Below are 16,669 nucleotides of genomic sequence, written 5' to 3'. Positions count from 1 at the left end.
CAGTCGCAGCTGCTGAGGGAGTTCATGGGCCCCTGAACAAACATTTTTGCGCACACGCCCCTTTGGAACTGTGGAGCAGGTCCTTTGTCCCCGTTCCCTTTTTGTAACGAATTGGTAGCAACTGAACTGAAGGCCTAAGAGGGCTGCAGGTTCTCTGCCGTTCCTTAAAGGAAGAGGAGACCGCTCCGTTTGTACCCTTCGTGCGTGTGTGTTTAGAGTTAACATCCATGTTTAAGTGATCTCAAATTTGTCCCCTTGTATGAAATCAAAACAGCACGGGTTTTGGCGGGTGGGGTGGGAGGAGGACCTTTTCCCTTGCCAACTTTTCCCCTGTGCTGTGGGAAACACAAGTATGGTGCTTCTGTGTGTCTTTTTCTCCCTCTTACCCAGCGTGATCATCTCTTCTGTTTCCACACAGGGTGCGGTACATTTTGAATGTCACCCGAGAGATTGATAACTTCTTCCCGGGGGTTTTTGAATACCACAACATCCGTGTTTACGATGAAGAGGCCACTGATCTGCTGGCATACTGGAATGACACCTACAAATTCATCTCCAAAGCAAAGCAAGTCCTATTTTTATATATACACACAGACACACAGAGTGAGATACACACACAGACTCAGAGACACATGCACACAGAGACTCTCACAGACAGATACAGACAGACAAACACACACAGACACAGGAAGAGACACACAGAGATTTACAGACAGACACAGAGAGAGAGAGAAGCACAGAGGCATAGAGATTCACACACAGAGAGAATGAGAGAGACACACAGATTCACACACACACAGACACACAGATGCATGCAGCTAAGTCTCCTGATGCTGTTCTAAGAATCCTGATTAATCAGAGAAGTCACTGAGCCTTAACCACAGCTAGGGGATGTGTTGGCATCCACATGAATTGTGGTTAAGACCGGATCCATCTGGCGAGGAAAGTGAGCAGGCGATCCCACGGTCCGTTTCCAGTGTCTTCGCTATGGTTAAGAGGGCCCTTGTTATGTCTGTGTTAGCTCAGAGCAAAGACGTATCCCAGAGAATATCCCCACATGCCCCCAAGCTGAGATTTGGGAAATGGTGTCTCCAAGGTTTAAGCATGCCTGTGCTCACTTGGATTGGGGTCGCTGGAGTTTTCTGGTCTCAGTTCCTGCTGTCAATTTTATTTATGTATTTGTTTGCAAGTATCTATAAACCGCTTGCATCTACAGATCTCAAAGCGGTGTACACAAATCATAAAAACATAAAACATATAAAACCGATACACGTAGAATGTATCATATCTACGTAAGGTGGTAGGATACACTGGCACAGGGCAGGCTTGTATAAACAGATGTGCCCTCAGCATGCATCTTAAGATGAGAAAAAGTGTTGCCGTAGCTCTGACCTCGGGGGAAGGTTATTCCACCTTGCGGACGCCGCCACACTGAACGTCCTGCTCTGAACAGGTGGGACGGACTTCTGCAGCATGTGGCACCACCAGGAGTGCCTCAGCGGAAGAACTGAAGAGTCGAACAGGCCTATAGGGGAGGACGTGGTCTCTCTAGTAGCCAAGTCCCACGTTTTTCAGGGCTTTTTATTTGCTAGCGAGAAAACAGGTGTAGTCGTCTGCTCCACTTCTGTACTTTTACCCCACTGCTGGTGGTCTGTGATTTAGTGGTAGTAATGGCTCTAAGCTTTGAAGAGCCAAGAACCCACAACTCAGCCACGCAAGAGGAATTACTGCGCCTAATTGGCTCCAAGTCCATGGGTTCAAATCTTCTCTTCCCCAGCCGGGGGAAAATACTAGAGTGGCGCCTTTTGATGCGGCACGGCGGGTTAGGTGTGGCGATTCCCTTTGCCTTGTTGGGTTATGGGTTCATATCCTACCCCTTGGGACGTTGGGGAGGGAGAGCCCTCAATTACATCGACCTCCAGCTTTCCTTTCTTTAACATGGCACCCTTCCTACATCTGTCTTGCAGAAAGAACGGATCCAAGTGCCTGGTTCACTGCAAGATGGGCGTCAGCCGGTCGGCCTCCACGGTGATTGCGTACGCCATGAAGGAGTACGGCTGGAACCTCGACCGCGCCTATGACTATGTGAAGGAGCGTCGCACAGTCACCAAGCCCAACCCCAGTTTCATGCGGCAGCTGGAGGAATACCAGGGCATCCTCCTGGCCAGGTGAGTCTCTAGTCCAGCATCCTGTCTCTAGCAGGGAACAGCCAGACGCCTCTGGACACCTGCAAGCAGGGCACGAAAGCAATTTTATTTATGTATTATTACATTTTTTCCTTCCTGCAAGGGACCCAAGGCGGCTTACGTGGCCTTCCTCTCCATTTTATCCTCACTACAACCCTGTGAGGTAGGGTAGGCTGAGAGTCAGTGATGGGCCCAGTCACCCAGCAAGCTTCATGGCTGAGTGGGGACTTGAGCCTGGATCTCCTGAGCCCCAGTTCAACACTGTAACCACTACTTCATGCTGCCCCTCCCTTTCTTGCTTGTTTCTTATATCTGGTACTTGGCGATGTATCCTGCCTCTGACCTTGGGGTTGAGTTTCTCTGTGGTGGCCAGTGGCTTTTGGTGTAAACCGGGGGTGCGCAGCTAACATTGGGTGTGCAGCCAGGTAACATTCCCCCCGCCCCCCAGCTCGCATGACATCAAAGCAGGGCCCCCGGCTTCTCTTGGTCCCCAGCAGGCATGGCAGGAAGATGATCCTTCTGGCGTGTTCGCCAGGAACCGGCTGCGATGTGCGTGGGTCTTCTCCTGTGGTGGAAGCGCAATAAAGGGTACAATAGTTAAAAAAAGATTGAGACAAAATAATGACAAGCAGATAGCACTGATTATAACATGAATGCAGCCTTCCCCAATCCGGGAGCCCTCCAGATGTGCTGGACTACAACTCCCATCAGCTCCAGCCAGCACGACCATGCTGGCTGGGGCGGCTGATGGGAGTCGTGGTCACTGTAGTCCAACACATCTTGAGAGCACCAGGTTGGGGCAGGCTGAATTAAGGCATTAAAACGGGAAGCAAGTCGGAACTAAAAGGCCCCAGTGGGGGACGAATTAAAACTCGGGTCGGATTTTGAAAAGGTGCTTTTTAATTCCGTAAGCTGCGTTGCGGCCTGCTGCTGCGCCTCCAGAACCAGGAACAGCTCCGCACTGTGGCACTGCTGAGCTTGGGCAGGGCGGGCGGCTGGCTGTGGGTCCCCTGCGTGCGCGCTCGTCTCCGTTCCTCCAGTTCTCCTCTCGTCCAGCAAAACCCGCCGAGGTTGTTTTCGTAACGCGAGACCCACATCAGCTGAGCAGGAAAAGATGATGCCTCGATATTGCGGGGTGTGCTTATGTTTTGGTTCCTTTGCCCAAACACCCCCTGGCCCCACAGCAGTTTCACATACAGACGTGTCCCTGCGTGATCTCCAGAGAGAGCAAAGAGGGACTTTGTGTTCTGCCAAAGGAATCCCGTTCGCGCCACGTGGTTCCCAGGTGGTTGAGCTCAGATGTTGGGCCGTTTGAAAGCCTGTGTTACGTAGTGGCAGCTGGCAGAGGGTGGGGGTGGAAGAATTTGGAAAAGGTGACCGAGGTCGTCCAGTCCAGTCTGAACTTCTTAACTTTGGCAGGCCATTAAATCCAAGTCCAGTGAGAAAATTAAGAATATAACAGCCCTGCTAGATCAGACCAAGGGTCCATCTAGTCCAGCATTCTAGTCACACAGCGGCCAAACCACTGCCCACAGGAAACCCACAAGCAGGACATGAGCACAGCAGCACCCTCCCGCCCATGTTCCCCAGCAACTGGTGTATGTAGGCATACTGCCTGGCAGGTAGCATATAGCCATCGGGACTAATAGCCATTGAGAGCTGCCTTCTTCAGGAGTTTGTCTAATCCACCCTTCTAAAATCGTATGAAAGCACTCTCTGAATGCTCTGAGGCCTTTGATTGATTGATTGATTGATTGATTGATTGATTGATTTAAAAGATTTTAAAAACCTGACTTTCAGGGCACACTGCCCTCACAAGGCAGCTTACAGTATTACAAAAACATGAGCATACAATTGCATGTAAACACACACACACATTACAAAAACATGACCATACAATTACATGTAAACGCACGCACATATTACAAAAACATGACCATACAATTACAAGTAAAGACACACATGGAGCAGCAGGTTATGACAGGTTATGAGATAAATGTGTCTTCAGGGTTTGGTTGGTTTGGTTTAAAAGCCAGCAGTGATGAGGCTACACTTCCTTCCCTGGGGGAGGGAGTTCCAGAGGTGTGGGGCCTCCACTGAGAAAGCCCTGCCCCTACCTATTGCTGTCGTAACCACACCACAAACCTGCAAGGTGCTAGTCCTATTGACCCCAGATTGCAGGTGGGAAGGGTACTTGGTCTGTGGGGGAAAGATGACTTGGCAAAGGCCACTTAAGGAAGTTAGCGGCAGAGCCAGAGGAGGGCTTCCTAGTTTGCGATCTTAGCTGCTGGGCTACACCCAGCGAACAAGCCTGTGTTTGTATCTCTTTCTCTTTCTCCTTCCTTCCCACAGGAATCAAAGCTGGAAACCCCCAGTGGGGGAAAAAGACTAGAATGGCACCGTCACCACACCATCACTGGGTTACAGCTCACTCTCTTATCACAGTCACATAGTTTGGCGAGGCCTGTGTTAAAGCACGCAGAGCGACCGCCATCGAGTCCGGTTTAGCCCGTCCTCTAGACTACCGTCTTTATTCCCTTTTCGTATTCCTCTTGCCTGCCTCTTAACACCTGCTGGGCTTGGCAGTGCCGAGGGAGCTTCCTTTGTTGCAGCCGTTTGTTTGGTGATCCAGGGTGGTTCTGGTTGCGTGCTGCTCGGACTTGTTTGACAGTGCTTGACGTGGGCCCTCTCCTCTCTGAAGAGGCCCCTGGTTTTAAAAAGAGAGATGGGGGGCTGAAATGCAAAGGGAATTGGAGGTGAGGTTTTAGTTTTCACACCCCACGGAGGGTCTTTCTCTCCCCAGCCCTGGCCGTCCTCTTCTTGGGCAGATCAGATAAATGTCGAGGTCTGCTCCCCGCCGCTTTGTTTACCATCTCTGCCCGCCCCAGGCCGAGAAAGCGCTGATTCACCTCCGTACGATTGGTGCTTGGTGTTTCAGAACCAGCTGACTGCATAGGCAGGGCCACGGCGCTGGACTATCGCATTACACCTTTGCGAAGGTTGGGCAGGGAGGGAGGGAGGGATTCCAGCTGTAACTCCTGGGCTGTGTCATCTAGTCTTGCTGCCTTCTCTTGACAAAGTTCTACCCCGGCTTGCTTGGCCTCTCCCTCTCTCTTCTCTGGGCTGGTGTGGCTCATCCCTGGAAATCTGTGTTCCTCAGCAGTGGAGCCGCAGTTGGATTGTGCAGGTGGGGAGCTCATTTTGGACATGGGTGCCTCTCGGAACACACTCGCTTGTGTCGGCCCCCCATAAATATTGCACCGCCGAGCTCTCTGTGTTTTTCTTTTTACGTTTTTATTTATTTATTTGCAGTGTTTAAACCCCACGCTTCAGCCCAAACAAGCCCCCCTAGAGCGGCTTACAAAGATTAATAATTAGACAGTCCGTGCCTCTCAGGCTCGCAGTCTAAAAGACATGACACAAAAAAGGATTGAGAGGGAGGAGGAAAACCTTTCATCCAGTCAGGTTCCTGGGCAGCGTACAAAAGCCATCAATAAAATTATGTACGCAGAATACTGTATGATAAAAGAAATTGGCCGCCCTCATAACCGACCAAACAAAACTTAGAGGAGGCAAAGCTAAGGGACAAGCAGTGGTAGCAGAACTGTTTAAAAATGCCTGGATGGTCCCAGGCAAGGATTTCCGCAACAGGTACATTTGTTTCTGGCCGTGCAACGTATCTTTGCTAAATAAATAAATGGTATGCACACAAATCTATTTATTAAGATTTGGCTTGGGGAAGTGAGGACAGCAGCTCATCAAGGGTTTGGAACTAGCCGGTGCAGTGATGGGATTTAGGGCTAGTCATCAAAGGGAGTGTTAAGAGGCATTAAATGCTTTAGTCTTGGCCCTAATAACTTTCCCTTGGGCTGTCTCCCCCCCCCCTCCCCGGCACACAGTAACATTTTTCAAGAATTTTGGACAGAGAATTTAACCCATCTTTCCCCAACCCAGCACCCTGGAGGGAGCCAGGTAGTAGGATGCTGATTTAGTCTGTGCCAGTACGGGAAGAGCAAGGGTTCAGTCCCAGCCATGTGTCCCCTTAGAATGCCGTTGCTCATGTGGCCTGTTTTGCTCCACACCAGGGGACCCTCCCTCCCTCCCGCCCCATGCAGAGAGTGTGCCCCGTATCGGGATCTCTGCAGATTGGCGGGCCGCGCAGAGGGGAAGCAGGGCGCCAACATCCTTCCCACAGCCTCTGGCAGCGGAGTTTGAACAGGGCTTGTGCTCCATCTAGGGGCAAGAGTTTGGAAGTGTAGCTGGGGGGCGGGGGGAGAAACAGGGTAAAAAGAAGCACCCACCGAAACAGCTGGCAGGGAGGGGTCCCATCATCCACATTGCTGATGCCGAGAGGGCTGGATGGCTTGTTTTTGTCTCCTTCCAGAGAGTTGCCCTCTGTGTCCCTGGAGGGCAACTCTGTGGACAGGTGGCCAAGCGAGAACAGACAAAAGCGGGTGACTTGAGAGTGACACGGCCACACGGTCCCCTTCTCACGGCGAAAACAAGCGTTGGCTCTTCCGGATCCCTGTCCCAAGCTATATTTAGGCTGTGAGCGTTGCTCCGGCAGGATTGTGCCACTCCGTGTTTCTCTCCTCTGACCGTCCTCACTCGGCACCAAGAAAGCTTGTGTAATGTTTTCTTCCTCTTCGCGTGATTTGTTATCTTCAGCAAAGCCATAGAACACAAAATAAGATGGCAGGATGGCAGCCGTTCGCTGTGTACAAGGAAAAACAAAAGGGCCTGCCCCCTTAAAACATCCTCCCCATACACTTGATTATTTTAAGGGGTGGGGGATGAGGGAGGTTGCAGGCTTGGCACCTCGCCCAACAACACGGCCAGGTGGAGGTGTGAGTTTAGGGGACGCGGAATGAGCCAGCACCGGTTGCGGAATTCTGCTTGTCTAGGTACAGAATTCTGATTATTTTGCGGAGGAGCAGGGAGAGGTGATCTCTGCTTTGGGATAATCCTGTGTGAAATATAGCAGGGCTTATTTCAGCTCCCTCCCTCCCTCCCTCCCTCCCTCCCTCCCACGCACACACACATCACGCGTGGAGACTTCCCTGGGACTGCAGAATCTGACCCCATCCATCACCCAGAGAACCAAGGCCTGCTGGGAGGTTGAGTCCCGCTGCCTCCCAGGAAGAGTGTCACAACAAGGGGAGAGACCAACCTGGCCCCGTACATCAGCCTGAGAAGGAACAGCCGCCCTTCTCTGTTCCACCCTTCCCTGCCAGAAAGAACACCTATGAGTACTTTGAAACAGAGAACAGGTGCCTGAGTTTTGGTCCTTTTTTTCTTCCTCCCTCTCAATCCGTTTTCCTTTTGTGCTGTGTCTTTTACATTGGACGCCCGAGAGCAGGGGCCTTCTCATTCTTAATATTTGTAAGCCACTCCAGGAGCCTGTTTTGGCTGGCAAGTGGGGTAAAAATGCTGTAGACAAACTAAATTCCCCGGCTCTGGAATGAGCTCCCTAGTGAGGTTCGCCTGGCGCCTACATTGTATTCCTTTCGGCGCCAGGTGAAGACCTTTTTATTTTCCCAGGCATTTTAGCATCTTAGCTTTCTAAATTTTTATCTTTGCTGTTTTAAATCTGTATTTTAAACTCCTGCACTGCTGCTAGGTTTTATTGTGGTTGTATTGTTATATTGTGGTTTTAATGTTCTGTATATTTTAAATTGTTTTATTGTGTGTTGCTTGGATTTAATTTTTGTGAACCGCCCAGAGAGCTTTGGCTATTGGGCGGTATAGAAATGAAATGAATGAATGAATGAATGAATGAATAAATAAAGCAATGCTCTGTCTGAGCACGCTTCCGACCCCACGTTCACTCCCTCCCTCTGCTCTTCCCCGCAGCAAGCAGCGGCACAACAAGCTGTGGCGGTCGCATTCGGACAGTGACCTCTCAGACCACCACGAGCCCATGGGCAAGTCTGGGATGGAGGTCAGCAAGAAGGAGATCACCACGTCAGCGGACCAGATCTCGGAAAGCAAGGCCTCCCACAGCCACCACCCGCCCACGTCTCCGGGGCTCCCTGCAGCTCCACCCATCGAGCATCTCTGCCATTCGGGCCCCAACGCCCTCGGCAACTTCCGCAGCAAGGAGCGGGTGATCCAGCTGGAGATTACGTCGAGGGACGTCAACACCGAGCAAATGGAGGATGAGCTGAACTTGAACAATCTCAATGGGTGCTGCTCAGACGACGCGACGTTTCCTCTGGACAACTGCAGCGCGCCCGAGGCCTTGCTGCGGCGGGGGGAGGCCCTGGTGGTGGCTGCGGGGCTCCCGGACCTGGCGGTGGCCGACCTAGAGGATGATGCCCTCAAGCAAGGCGACGGGAGCATCCAGTTGGTGCCCATGGAAGAGCTGGAGTCGTGTCTGCAGGATGCTTCCGACCGGGACTCCCCCAGCCCGCCGCTCGCCGCCTCCTCCCAGCCCGAGGAGGCAGATTTTGGTGCCGACAGGATCGACTTCTTCAGTGCCCTGGAGAAGTTTGTGGAGCTCTCTCAGGAGAGCCGGGCCCGGGCCTGCTCCCACTCGAGGACGGAGAGCCAGGGCAGCGGGCGGAATGGCCTCTCCAGAGGGGCCGCGCTGGAGCTGTCGCCCTCCGACCCCACGGAAGAGGCTCTGCAGAGCAACTCCGCTGGCAACTCCCCGCAGGCGTCGGAGGAATCCTCCCTGGAGGAGGAGCAGATGAAGGTGTGAAATGCGGTCGAGAGACCATTCCCCCCCCCCCCCCCCGCTTTTGTAAGCCGGTCTCCTGGTGAGACCAGTGTAACGTGAGGGGAGGGGCAGAGATGGGGGCGACGGGGGGATAGAAATATTTCCAGGGAGTGGATAGATATTAAGTCGAAAGTGAAATGACTCACGGCCAGCACCACCACTTTACTGGCCCCAACCAGAGGTCATAAAAGTGTGTGTGGGGGGGGGGGGGACAGAACTCACCGCTGTTCCCTCCCCAGTTCAATATACTGCTGGCTGCCATCTTCAGAATCCCCACAATGCCCCTGGAATGCCTAAACGGGGGCTGCCATGACATTGTGCCGTTCCTGAGGGAGTGGTTTAAAAAAAACCGAATGTGGAATAGGGGAAGCAGTTTTGCACCCCTGCTTTCATAGTGCCCCCCCACTCCAACCAAACTTTTGGGTTTCTGAAAGTTCAACTCTGCTTTAATAGATATATACGCATAGTCTCCCCCACCACCACCGCTCATGCCTGCACACAGTTTATGGACAGTTATGACCACTACACCTGATGTTCTATTTAACTAGTCACCACAGGCGACAAGGAACTCCTTCCAGGGGAGCGAGTGGGCTGGCGGAGGAAGAGAGATGGATTGCTCCGTTCCTCATCTGCCAACCTGCTGCATTTGCATGCCCCTTCCTCAGCTGCCAGCATGGAAACCACGCAGCCAGATGGAGAGGGAACAAAACAATCCATCTCTCTTCCACCACCAGCCTGTTTAATCGAAGGCTGTTGCTTTTCCTAGCCAGCTGAGAGTCAAGTGAGATTTTCAGCCTTGTTATTCTTCTGGCCCTTCTCTACAAGGCTGTGCTACTTTATGAAAAGGATAAGGATCCAGTGTCTGCACAAGAACTGGCTGTGATGGATGCATAGAGGGCAGTAAACCCTCTAGGCACCAGGATCTGGGGACCTTCACCTCTTGCCCTGGCTAGATCTTGGTTTGAGCCAGCAAGGAGATTCTTAGGATGCAATTAAGTTCTCTCCTCCCAGTTCTACACCAACATCCCAGTCTTCCATTTGTGTTCCTCCCAAAGTCAAACGGTCTTAACAATGGAATATTCTGCCCCCGTCTGTCCAAGCATCCAAAATTCAGGCTGCTGAAGCTGAAAACGTTTGATCGATAACATACAGTGCTGAGACTTGACTTAACACCCCATTTTTTTCCTTTTTCTGTGTTCGCCTTTTTAAGCTCTCAGAACCAAACCGTTCGAGTGGCCTGACCCGGTCCCACTCGGAAAACGCCATCTCAGTGAAAGAAATCGTTACGGAGATCGAATCGATCCACCAGGGAACAGGGCCGGGGACAACGAAGACAGATGCCTTGAACAATCTGGTTCCGGCCCCAAAGAGGAACACTGTCCATGAGCTCTCCACGGAGTTGGCCTGGACCTGGGAAAACAAGCCCGGAAAACCCGAGCAGGGCGAAGGAGTTGGCTCGGTCCTAAAGGAGGCCGCTAGAGAGCCATCAAAACTGGATCCGGAAGGTGCTTCGGTCCCACAGGCGCCTTCCTGCAAGCCAGACATGGAAGAAAGCAGCGATTTGGCAGAAGACCCAGTGGAGGGCCGTGTGAACCCCAGGCCGAAATGGTGTCCAGGATCCGTCCGGCGTGCCACCCTGGAATTTGAGGAGCGCCTGAGGCAGGAGCAAGAGCTGCAGCACGCTTGCCCCGTGGCCTCCTTACCCCTCCGTAAGAACTCCAAGAATGAATCCACAGGGGCCGACCTCTCTGTGAAGGGCAAGAATGAAGAACCGTCTCATGAGCTAGCCTGGCTTCCCAGGGATAAGGAGGCCTCGGGAACAGGGAACGTTGGGACCGAGTCTGGTTCTGAACAGCCCACTGAACTGCTGTCGTCCTCGCCGCCACCATCTCCCCCGCGAGACGGCCCGTTGGCCGAGCTGGAACGGTTGGCCAAAGAGCACCGCACGGTCGTGTCGCTGGAAAGCCAGGAAAGGGCCTCTGCACCTTGCTGCCTCCTCCTCCCAAAAAGAATCGAGATCATCGAGTACACCCATGCAGTCCGATTGCCCGGGGTGGAGGCCGTGAGGAGCAGCACGCAGGGAGGGACGGAGAAAACCAAGCAGGTGGCAGCCTCGCTCGGGGTTGACGAAAATTGCAACGCACCTCTGTGTGCTGAGAATCCCGTGGGGACGTCCGTGCTGGAGAGTGGAGGCTTTAAGAAAGCGATCTTCTCCTTGGGCAGCCCCGAGGAGGTGGAGGAGGAGGCGGTTGGGGCATCCGTCTCCCTTTCTGCAAACCAGGTGCGATGTTCGCCTCTGCCATACTCGGATCGTCGGCACCTTGTTTGCTTGGAGGGGGTCACTCAGGACATGACAAGCACAGACCCTGAACCACCCCCTCTGGGGGGCTATGCCGGCAACGGACAGTTTGCCTTTGAGGAGAGGGGAAGCGCCCTCCGATGGAGGAGCGAGGGCACCTTGACACACTGGAGCCAAGAGGATTTGGGCTGGCCCGATAGGTTCGGCGTGGACGAAGCAGGGCCACTGAAGATCGCCGCTGCCCCATCCCCTCGCTGCGGCCTCCTCCACAGATCCAGCAGCGACAGCATCCGAGACTTGCGGACGGGGGGCAGCTTAGTGAAGCAGCGCGCCAAGGAGCTGGAGGCCCGGATCCGGCAGGTGGGCCTCACCACACCTTCTCAAATGAAACGCTCGGCATCCTTGGCCAAACTGGATCGCCTGGACTTGTTGAAAGACGACCTGCCCAGCAGGGACTCTCTCCCTCCCGGCATCTGCCCGGCACCTCTGGCCTCGCCTCCCTCCACTTCGGGGGCCCAGCAGCCCGCCTCGCGATGCCCGGCCGCCCCAGGTCCCGCCATTTCGTCTCCCGCCCTCCGAGGGGCTCCCCAGCCCACGATACATCTGGTGGAACAGCTCAAGCTGACGGAGTGCGTGGCCCTGAGCAGACCCGTGGAGAGGCCTCCGGTGCAGTACGCCAAAGAGTTCAGCCCAGCCCGGCAGCTTCCAGAAACGAAATTGACTAGCGCCCTTGCCGGTGGGCTGCCAGGGCTGGCGATGCCCAGCCCAGCCCAGTGGCTGGCTGTCCTCCCTCGGTATCAACACGCTAGAACTCGACCGCCCAGAAGACTGAAAAAGGCGAACGACCGGAGACGCACATCCAACCCACTGTACAATACCATGTGATCTTCAGCGCCCTCCTTGTCCCCAAGCGCCCCAGAACTTGGCTTGTTTTGCAACGTCCTTCTCGTGTTCTTCAAACGGGACAGATGTAATATATACTGAAACATGCACTTTATTAGTTAGTTTTTTTATATGTTTTGTTATTTTTACAGTTCCTGTTGCATGTAGGTTTTTGAGGTGGCTGGTCTCATGGTTCCCCCCAGCCCCCAGTGCGAGTGACTGCAAGATCACCATGTGTGTGTTTTTGTTAATTTCATATAAAAAAAATATTTTTAACTCTAATAAACCTCAACGTTTGGTTTTGTTTTGCTTTGTCTTAAAAGAACATCCCTCCTTTAAAAAAAACAAAAACAAAACAGCAAGTCCGTCTGAATTTCTGTTGCTGTTTTTTTTTAATTCGGTCAGGGCTGCTTTTTCCTTGTCAAGAGTTATCAGCTTGCCTAAGAGTAGGACCGGGCTGGGCCATAGAGTCAGATTTGCACTATCCACCCAAGGGGCAAATCGAGGGACTTTTCATTCAAAACAACAGCTGTGTTGGTGAAACGGGCGTTGAGATGTGTCTGGCCAGAGTTGCAGAATCCTGGACCCCTGAAGTGCCTGTTGGCATGGTGTGGGAGGGGGGCAGAGGGGGGGCTCATAAATGTGCCAAATTTTTCTCACTCCTTCCCCAGTGCAGCAAAATTGGCCTCTTGAAATGCATAGCAGAAGCTCCTGAGAGTAAATAAATGCACAACTCCACAGCAGTTCAACCTTCTCTAACCTGGTGCCCTCCAGGTGTCTTGAATGACAACTCCCAGCATGCTGGGCCATGCTGGGAGTTGTAGTCCAACACATCTGGAGGGCACCAGGTTGGGGAAGGCTGGTTCTGTTCCTAAAATTACTTGGTAGACTGATGGATGCACTTAAAGCCTTAATTCCTCTGGAGTTCAGTCCTGAACTAATGGCCGATGTGCCACCAAAAACGTTTTGACTAGAGTAAGGTGCTTAAAAAGAAAGACAGAGATGCTCCAAAATGGCCATTTGGGGGAGGGGTCGGTGTGTGCAGAAGGGAAAGGAAGAGAGGAATTTTTGGACTGGAGGGTGTTCTCTTAAAACAAACTTCCTTTTTTCTTTTACATGGGGTTTTGAACCCTTTCATTACTTGAATAAAACTGTGGGCCTTTCTGAGAATACGGCCATACCTGTTTCCTTTTTGTTGACTCCATAAACCACGTGTGCCCTCTCTTTCCCCCTAACCCCTGCAAAGTTGTCTGGGCTTCTTCCCCCCAACTCTGACCTGTTTCTGTTTCATACAATCCAGAGGGTGGTCAGTTCTATATATATTTCCTTTTGTCTTTTCCCTGAAGCTTCATCTGGAAATACTACCCATCTTCTCACCTTCCTGAACCCAGGAGAAAAAACAACTCATCTCTCTTACATTGTATTAATGTAGATAGCTCTTTTTTGGCGAGGGGGTGGTTTCTCTGCTAGCAACCTTTGGTTTATTTCTAGAGGAAAGGGGCCATTTTGGCATCTCTCCTCCAAACTGGAAAACAGATTCCCCCTTAATATCGTTCTCCGTGGCAATCTGCACATGTATTCTGGAGTGGGTTTAACTGGCCTACCCCGATTTATTTTTATTTTTTTAAGGTGGTTTCTCTCGCCATCTCATGCCAAATGTATGATGCGTGTTTTTCTTCTTTTGGTTCACCTCCATTTCCATCATATCGCCTACAGTGGGTTAGCAGCCTTCACCCAAACTGGCAGCCTCCAAATGTGTTGGACGGTAACTCCCATCTACTGAAAATGATGGGTGTTGTAGTCCAACACATCAGGAGGTGGCCCGGTTGGGCAAAGGATGGTGTTAGGAAGGACCTCTCTTAGTTCTTTGCGCCACATGCATGCCCATGCCCCTGTTGCGTGTGCGAGCGCTCTTTTTCTGGAGATCAGGGTTTCATGGTGTGTTTTCCTTTTTAATTTTCTCAGTCAAACTTCCAGTTGAGCTTGAGTCTTGTCTTGCACCGAAGCCTTTCAACGGCAGTCCAAAGAACCTGAAATGCCATGGGGGGAGGGGGGGGATGCCAGCGAATCCCTTGCATATCTGTATTTTGTTTTCTTTTTTTTTAGCTCTCCTTCTTTCTGATTCACCCAGGGGTCAATTTCTCAGCCACAAAAACCCTGCTTCCTCCTGAAGATAAGTGTCAGCCATTTTTATCTTCCACTCCCCCAATAATTATACAGGAAGCTGAGTCCGGGGGCGGGGGGGGGGCGCTTTCCTGTTCGCTTTCTCCCAAGCCTGCCACTGAGAAAGGGGTTTCCAAAAACTGAGCTCGTGGGGCTTCTCGTAAGTTTAGGAGCCCCGCCGAGGTAGAAAGTGGCCACTCTGACGATATTGCATGGATGGGCGCCATGATTTTTTATTATTATTTGAAGTCTTGGTAAAGGGCTTCTTCTCAAATTGCAGAAGGTGGACGTGAATAAATTCCAGCTTGGTATTGGACCTGCCCGGAAGCAGGAAAGGGTACACGAGTAAGGATCGTGACGACGGGGGCATAGACTGCCTCCATCTTCACGATCCATACCTGCTTCTTCTTGGACTTGGGACACAACGCTCCCTCCTGGAGCCTTGATGGCAACTTGCAGACAAGCAGACTTGCAGCTGGCTCAGTGCTGCATCTTGGGACAGGGCAGAAACCATCAGGTGGCTTTCTTGGGGAGGGGGAAAGCCTGCAAAAAATTATTCCCCCACACCTTTGTGGGTCTAACTCCCATACGTCTCGAATAAGGATCAGCAACTCTCCTTCCCAGGGCCGAATCCATCTCACTGCAGCCCCTGACGTACGTGGAAGAGGTCACATGTTTTTGGCGGTTAAGCTTACCGGAGAATGATGGAGGGAGATAACCTTGGCTTTGCCCCTCTTCACCGTGTCATCATTGGAACCCAGCGCTCACCTAAATTTTGCCTCGAGGATCCCTTCCTAGTGGGATTCACAAAGCCTGGCTTCCGATTTGGCCCTAGAAAGAAATTCTTTCGGTAGAACCAGCCACGTTCCAAAACTGGGCAGTTGTTATGAAAATTGGGGGGCTGAAGCTTTCCCCCCCCCCCCCGGCTGCTTAATAGTTGACACTGGATTTATAGCTTCATTCTTCAGGATTGGCGGGGGCGTGTCCTGAATCTACAGGAGACAGCCCATTGCACAGCAGAAAGGCCAGCTTTTGTCGGCCACCGCAGACTCCAAATTTTGTTCCCTGCATTTGTACCCGGAGGGGGAGTGGGGAGCTACTTGCAGCAGCCTGACACATTTCAGGGGATCTGGCAGTTTGGCAGGCCTCTGCGAGTGTCACCCAAACAGCGTGCTGTTACCCAGCCATCGTTGGCGTTTGTGTCTGAAAAGCGTTGGGGACAATCCGGTGGCCCAGGTTCAGCATTAACCGTTGCGATCTGGGCCAGGGTTTGGGCACCGGGGTGTAGGCCTCTCTGCCCTGCCTTGCCCTGCCCTGCCCTGTTGCCACTCGTGATTTAAGGATTCTCCAGGGGTGTAGCAGTGGTGGTTTTGTGAGGGTGTTTTTGATGGTTTTCCCTGCTAGAGGTCTGGATGGGATTGAAGCCTTTTAGCTGCCCATCTCTCGACATCCGGGATTGTCAGCACAGTTTCTTCTGGAAACAAAATTGGTGCCTTTTAGCTCCTGTCTGCTGTGGTCTTTTTGGGGTGGGAGGGTGAGGGGAAACAGCACTAACCACCTCTGCCCCCTCTTAAATTGAACCTCCAGACTCTGTTACAGTTTAGTGTTAAAATTTGCACGCTAGACGGCCGGTCAGCTGTTGGTGCATGTGCTTCTGTGGGCATTTTCCAAATATCTGAGCCTTGGAATCAAAACTGGATTGCTTAAAGAACACTGTTGGCATGTTTTTCCTTTCTTCCATATTTTGATATATGAACACCGTACCACTGGTTAAAAGCGTCGCCAGTTTTTAAAAGGGCATTTTCGTCTGTGTTCTCCTGCCAAATGTAAAAAGTTGCTGTTCTCTTGCAGGATTCTTTTTTTTTACTTCCCTGAAAGGGGAACGCTCTTACCTTCTTTGCATTACGGATTTCAAAAATGTACAAAAGTTTGGGCAGCTCTTCCTTCCCCTTTTGAACCCCCCCACCCCCGATTTCTTTCTGTACTGTAAACCTTGATTGGTTGTCTGTGTTTATGCGAATGAAAGAGAAAGGGTGTTGATTCCTCGCTGACTTGCTGACCATGTGTGTACGAGCAAAGTGGTTATATATATATATATATATATATATATATATATATATATGAGAGAAATATTTTCTATAACATGCATTCTGCTGCACTCAACAATGCCACCTCCCCTGCCCCCCGCCCCAAACTTCATTGGTGTGAGCAGGCCTGGTAAAACTTCCCTATCCTGTAGGACCATTGTTTTACCCAAAACAGCAGAGCTGGCAAGTTGGCATCCTCGTGCATTTTTTAAAACAGGACAGGGCTCTGCCAATCAAATCCTGCCTGATGACGTTTTCTTTCTTTATAACTCGACCTTGGATGCTTTTCCCTGACCTGGCCACACCCTAATCAATGCAGGGCGGTGCTACC

General features: G+C 51.8%; 1 protein-coding gene across 6 annotated transcripts in view; it reads left to right on the top strand.

The window, feature by feature from the left end:
• SSH2 (slingshot protein phosphatase 2) overlaps positions 1-14,549 on the top strand; it is a 128,137-nt gene extending 113,588 nt beyond the window's left edge. For all 6 annotated transcript variants that reach the window (XM_084823148.1, XM_084823147.1, XM_084823146.1 and 3 more), the window contains 4 exons: positions 419-565; positions 1,968-2,168; positions 8,040-8,883; positions 10,118-14,549. In XM_084823148.1, the coding sequence (XP_084679274.1) occupies positions 419-565; positions 1,968-2,168; positions 8,040-8,883; positions 10,118-12,091 (3,166 nt within the window). In that variant the 3' untranslated portion in view covers positions 12,092-14,549. The remainder of the gene's footprint in view (positions 1-418; positions 566-1,967; positions 2,169-8,039; positions 8,884-10,117) is intronic.
• Positions 14,550-16,669: the final 2,120 nt, after the last annotated feature.

The sequence above is a fragment of the Heloderma suspectum genome, chromosome 16 (genome assembly GCF_057233095.1).
Source record: "Heloderma suspectum isolate Gila_16-S chromosome 16, 16-S_ref, whole genome shotgun sequence".
In the NCBI taxonomy this organism is placed as follows: Eukaryota; Metazoa; Chordata; class Lepidosauria; order Squamata; family Helodermatidae; genus Heloderma; species Heloderma suspectum.
Note: the sequence above shows the minus strand (reverse complement) of the source record. Positions and strands in the feature narration are given on the sequence as shown.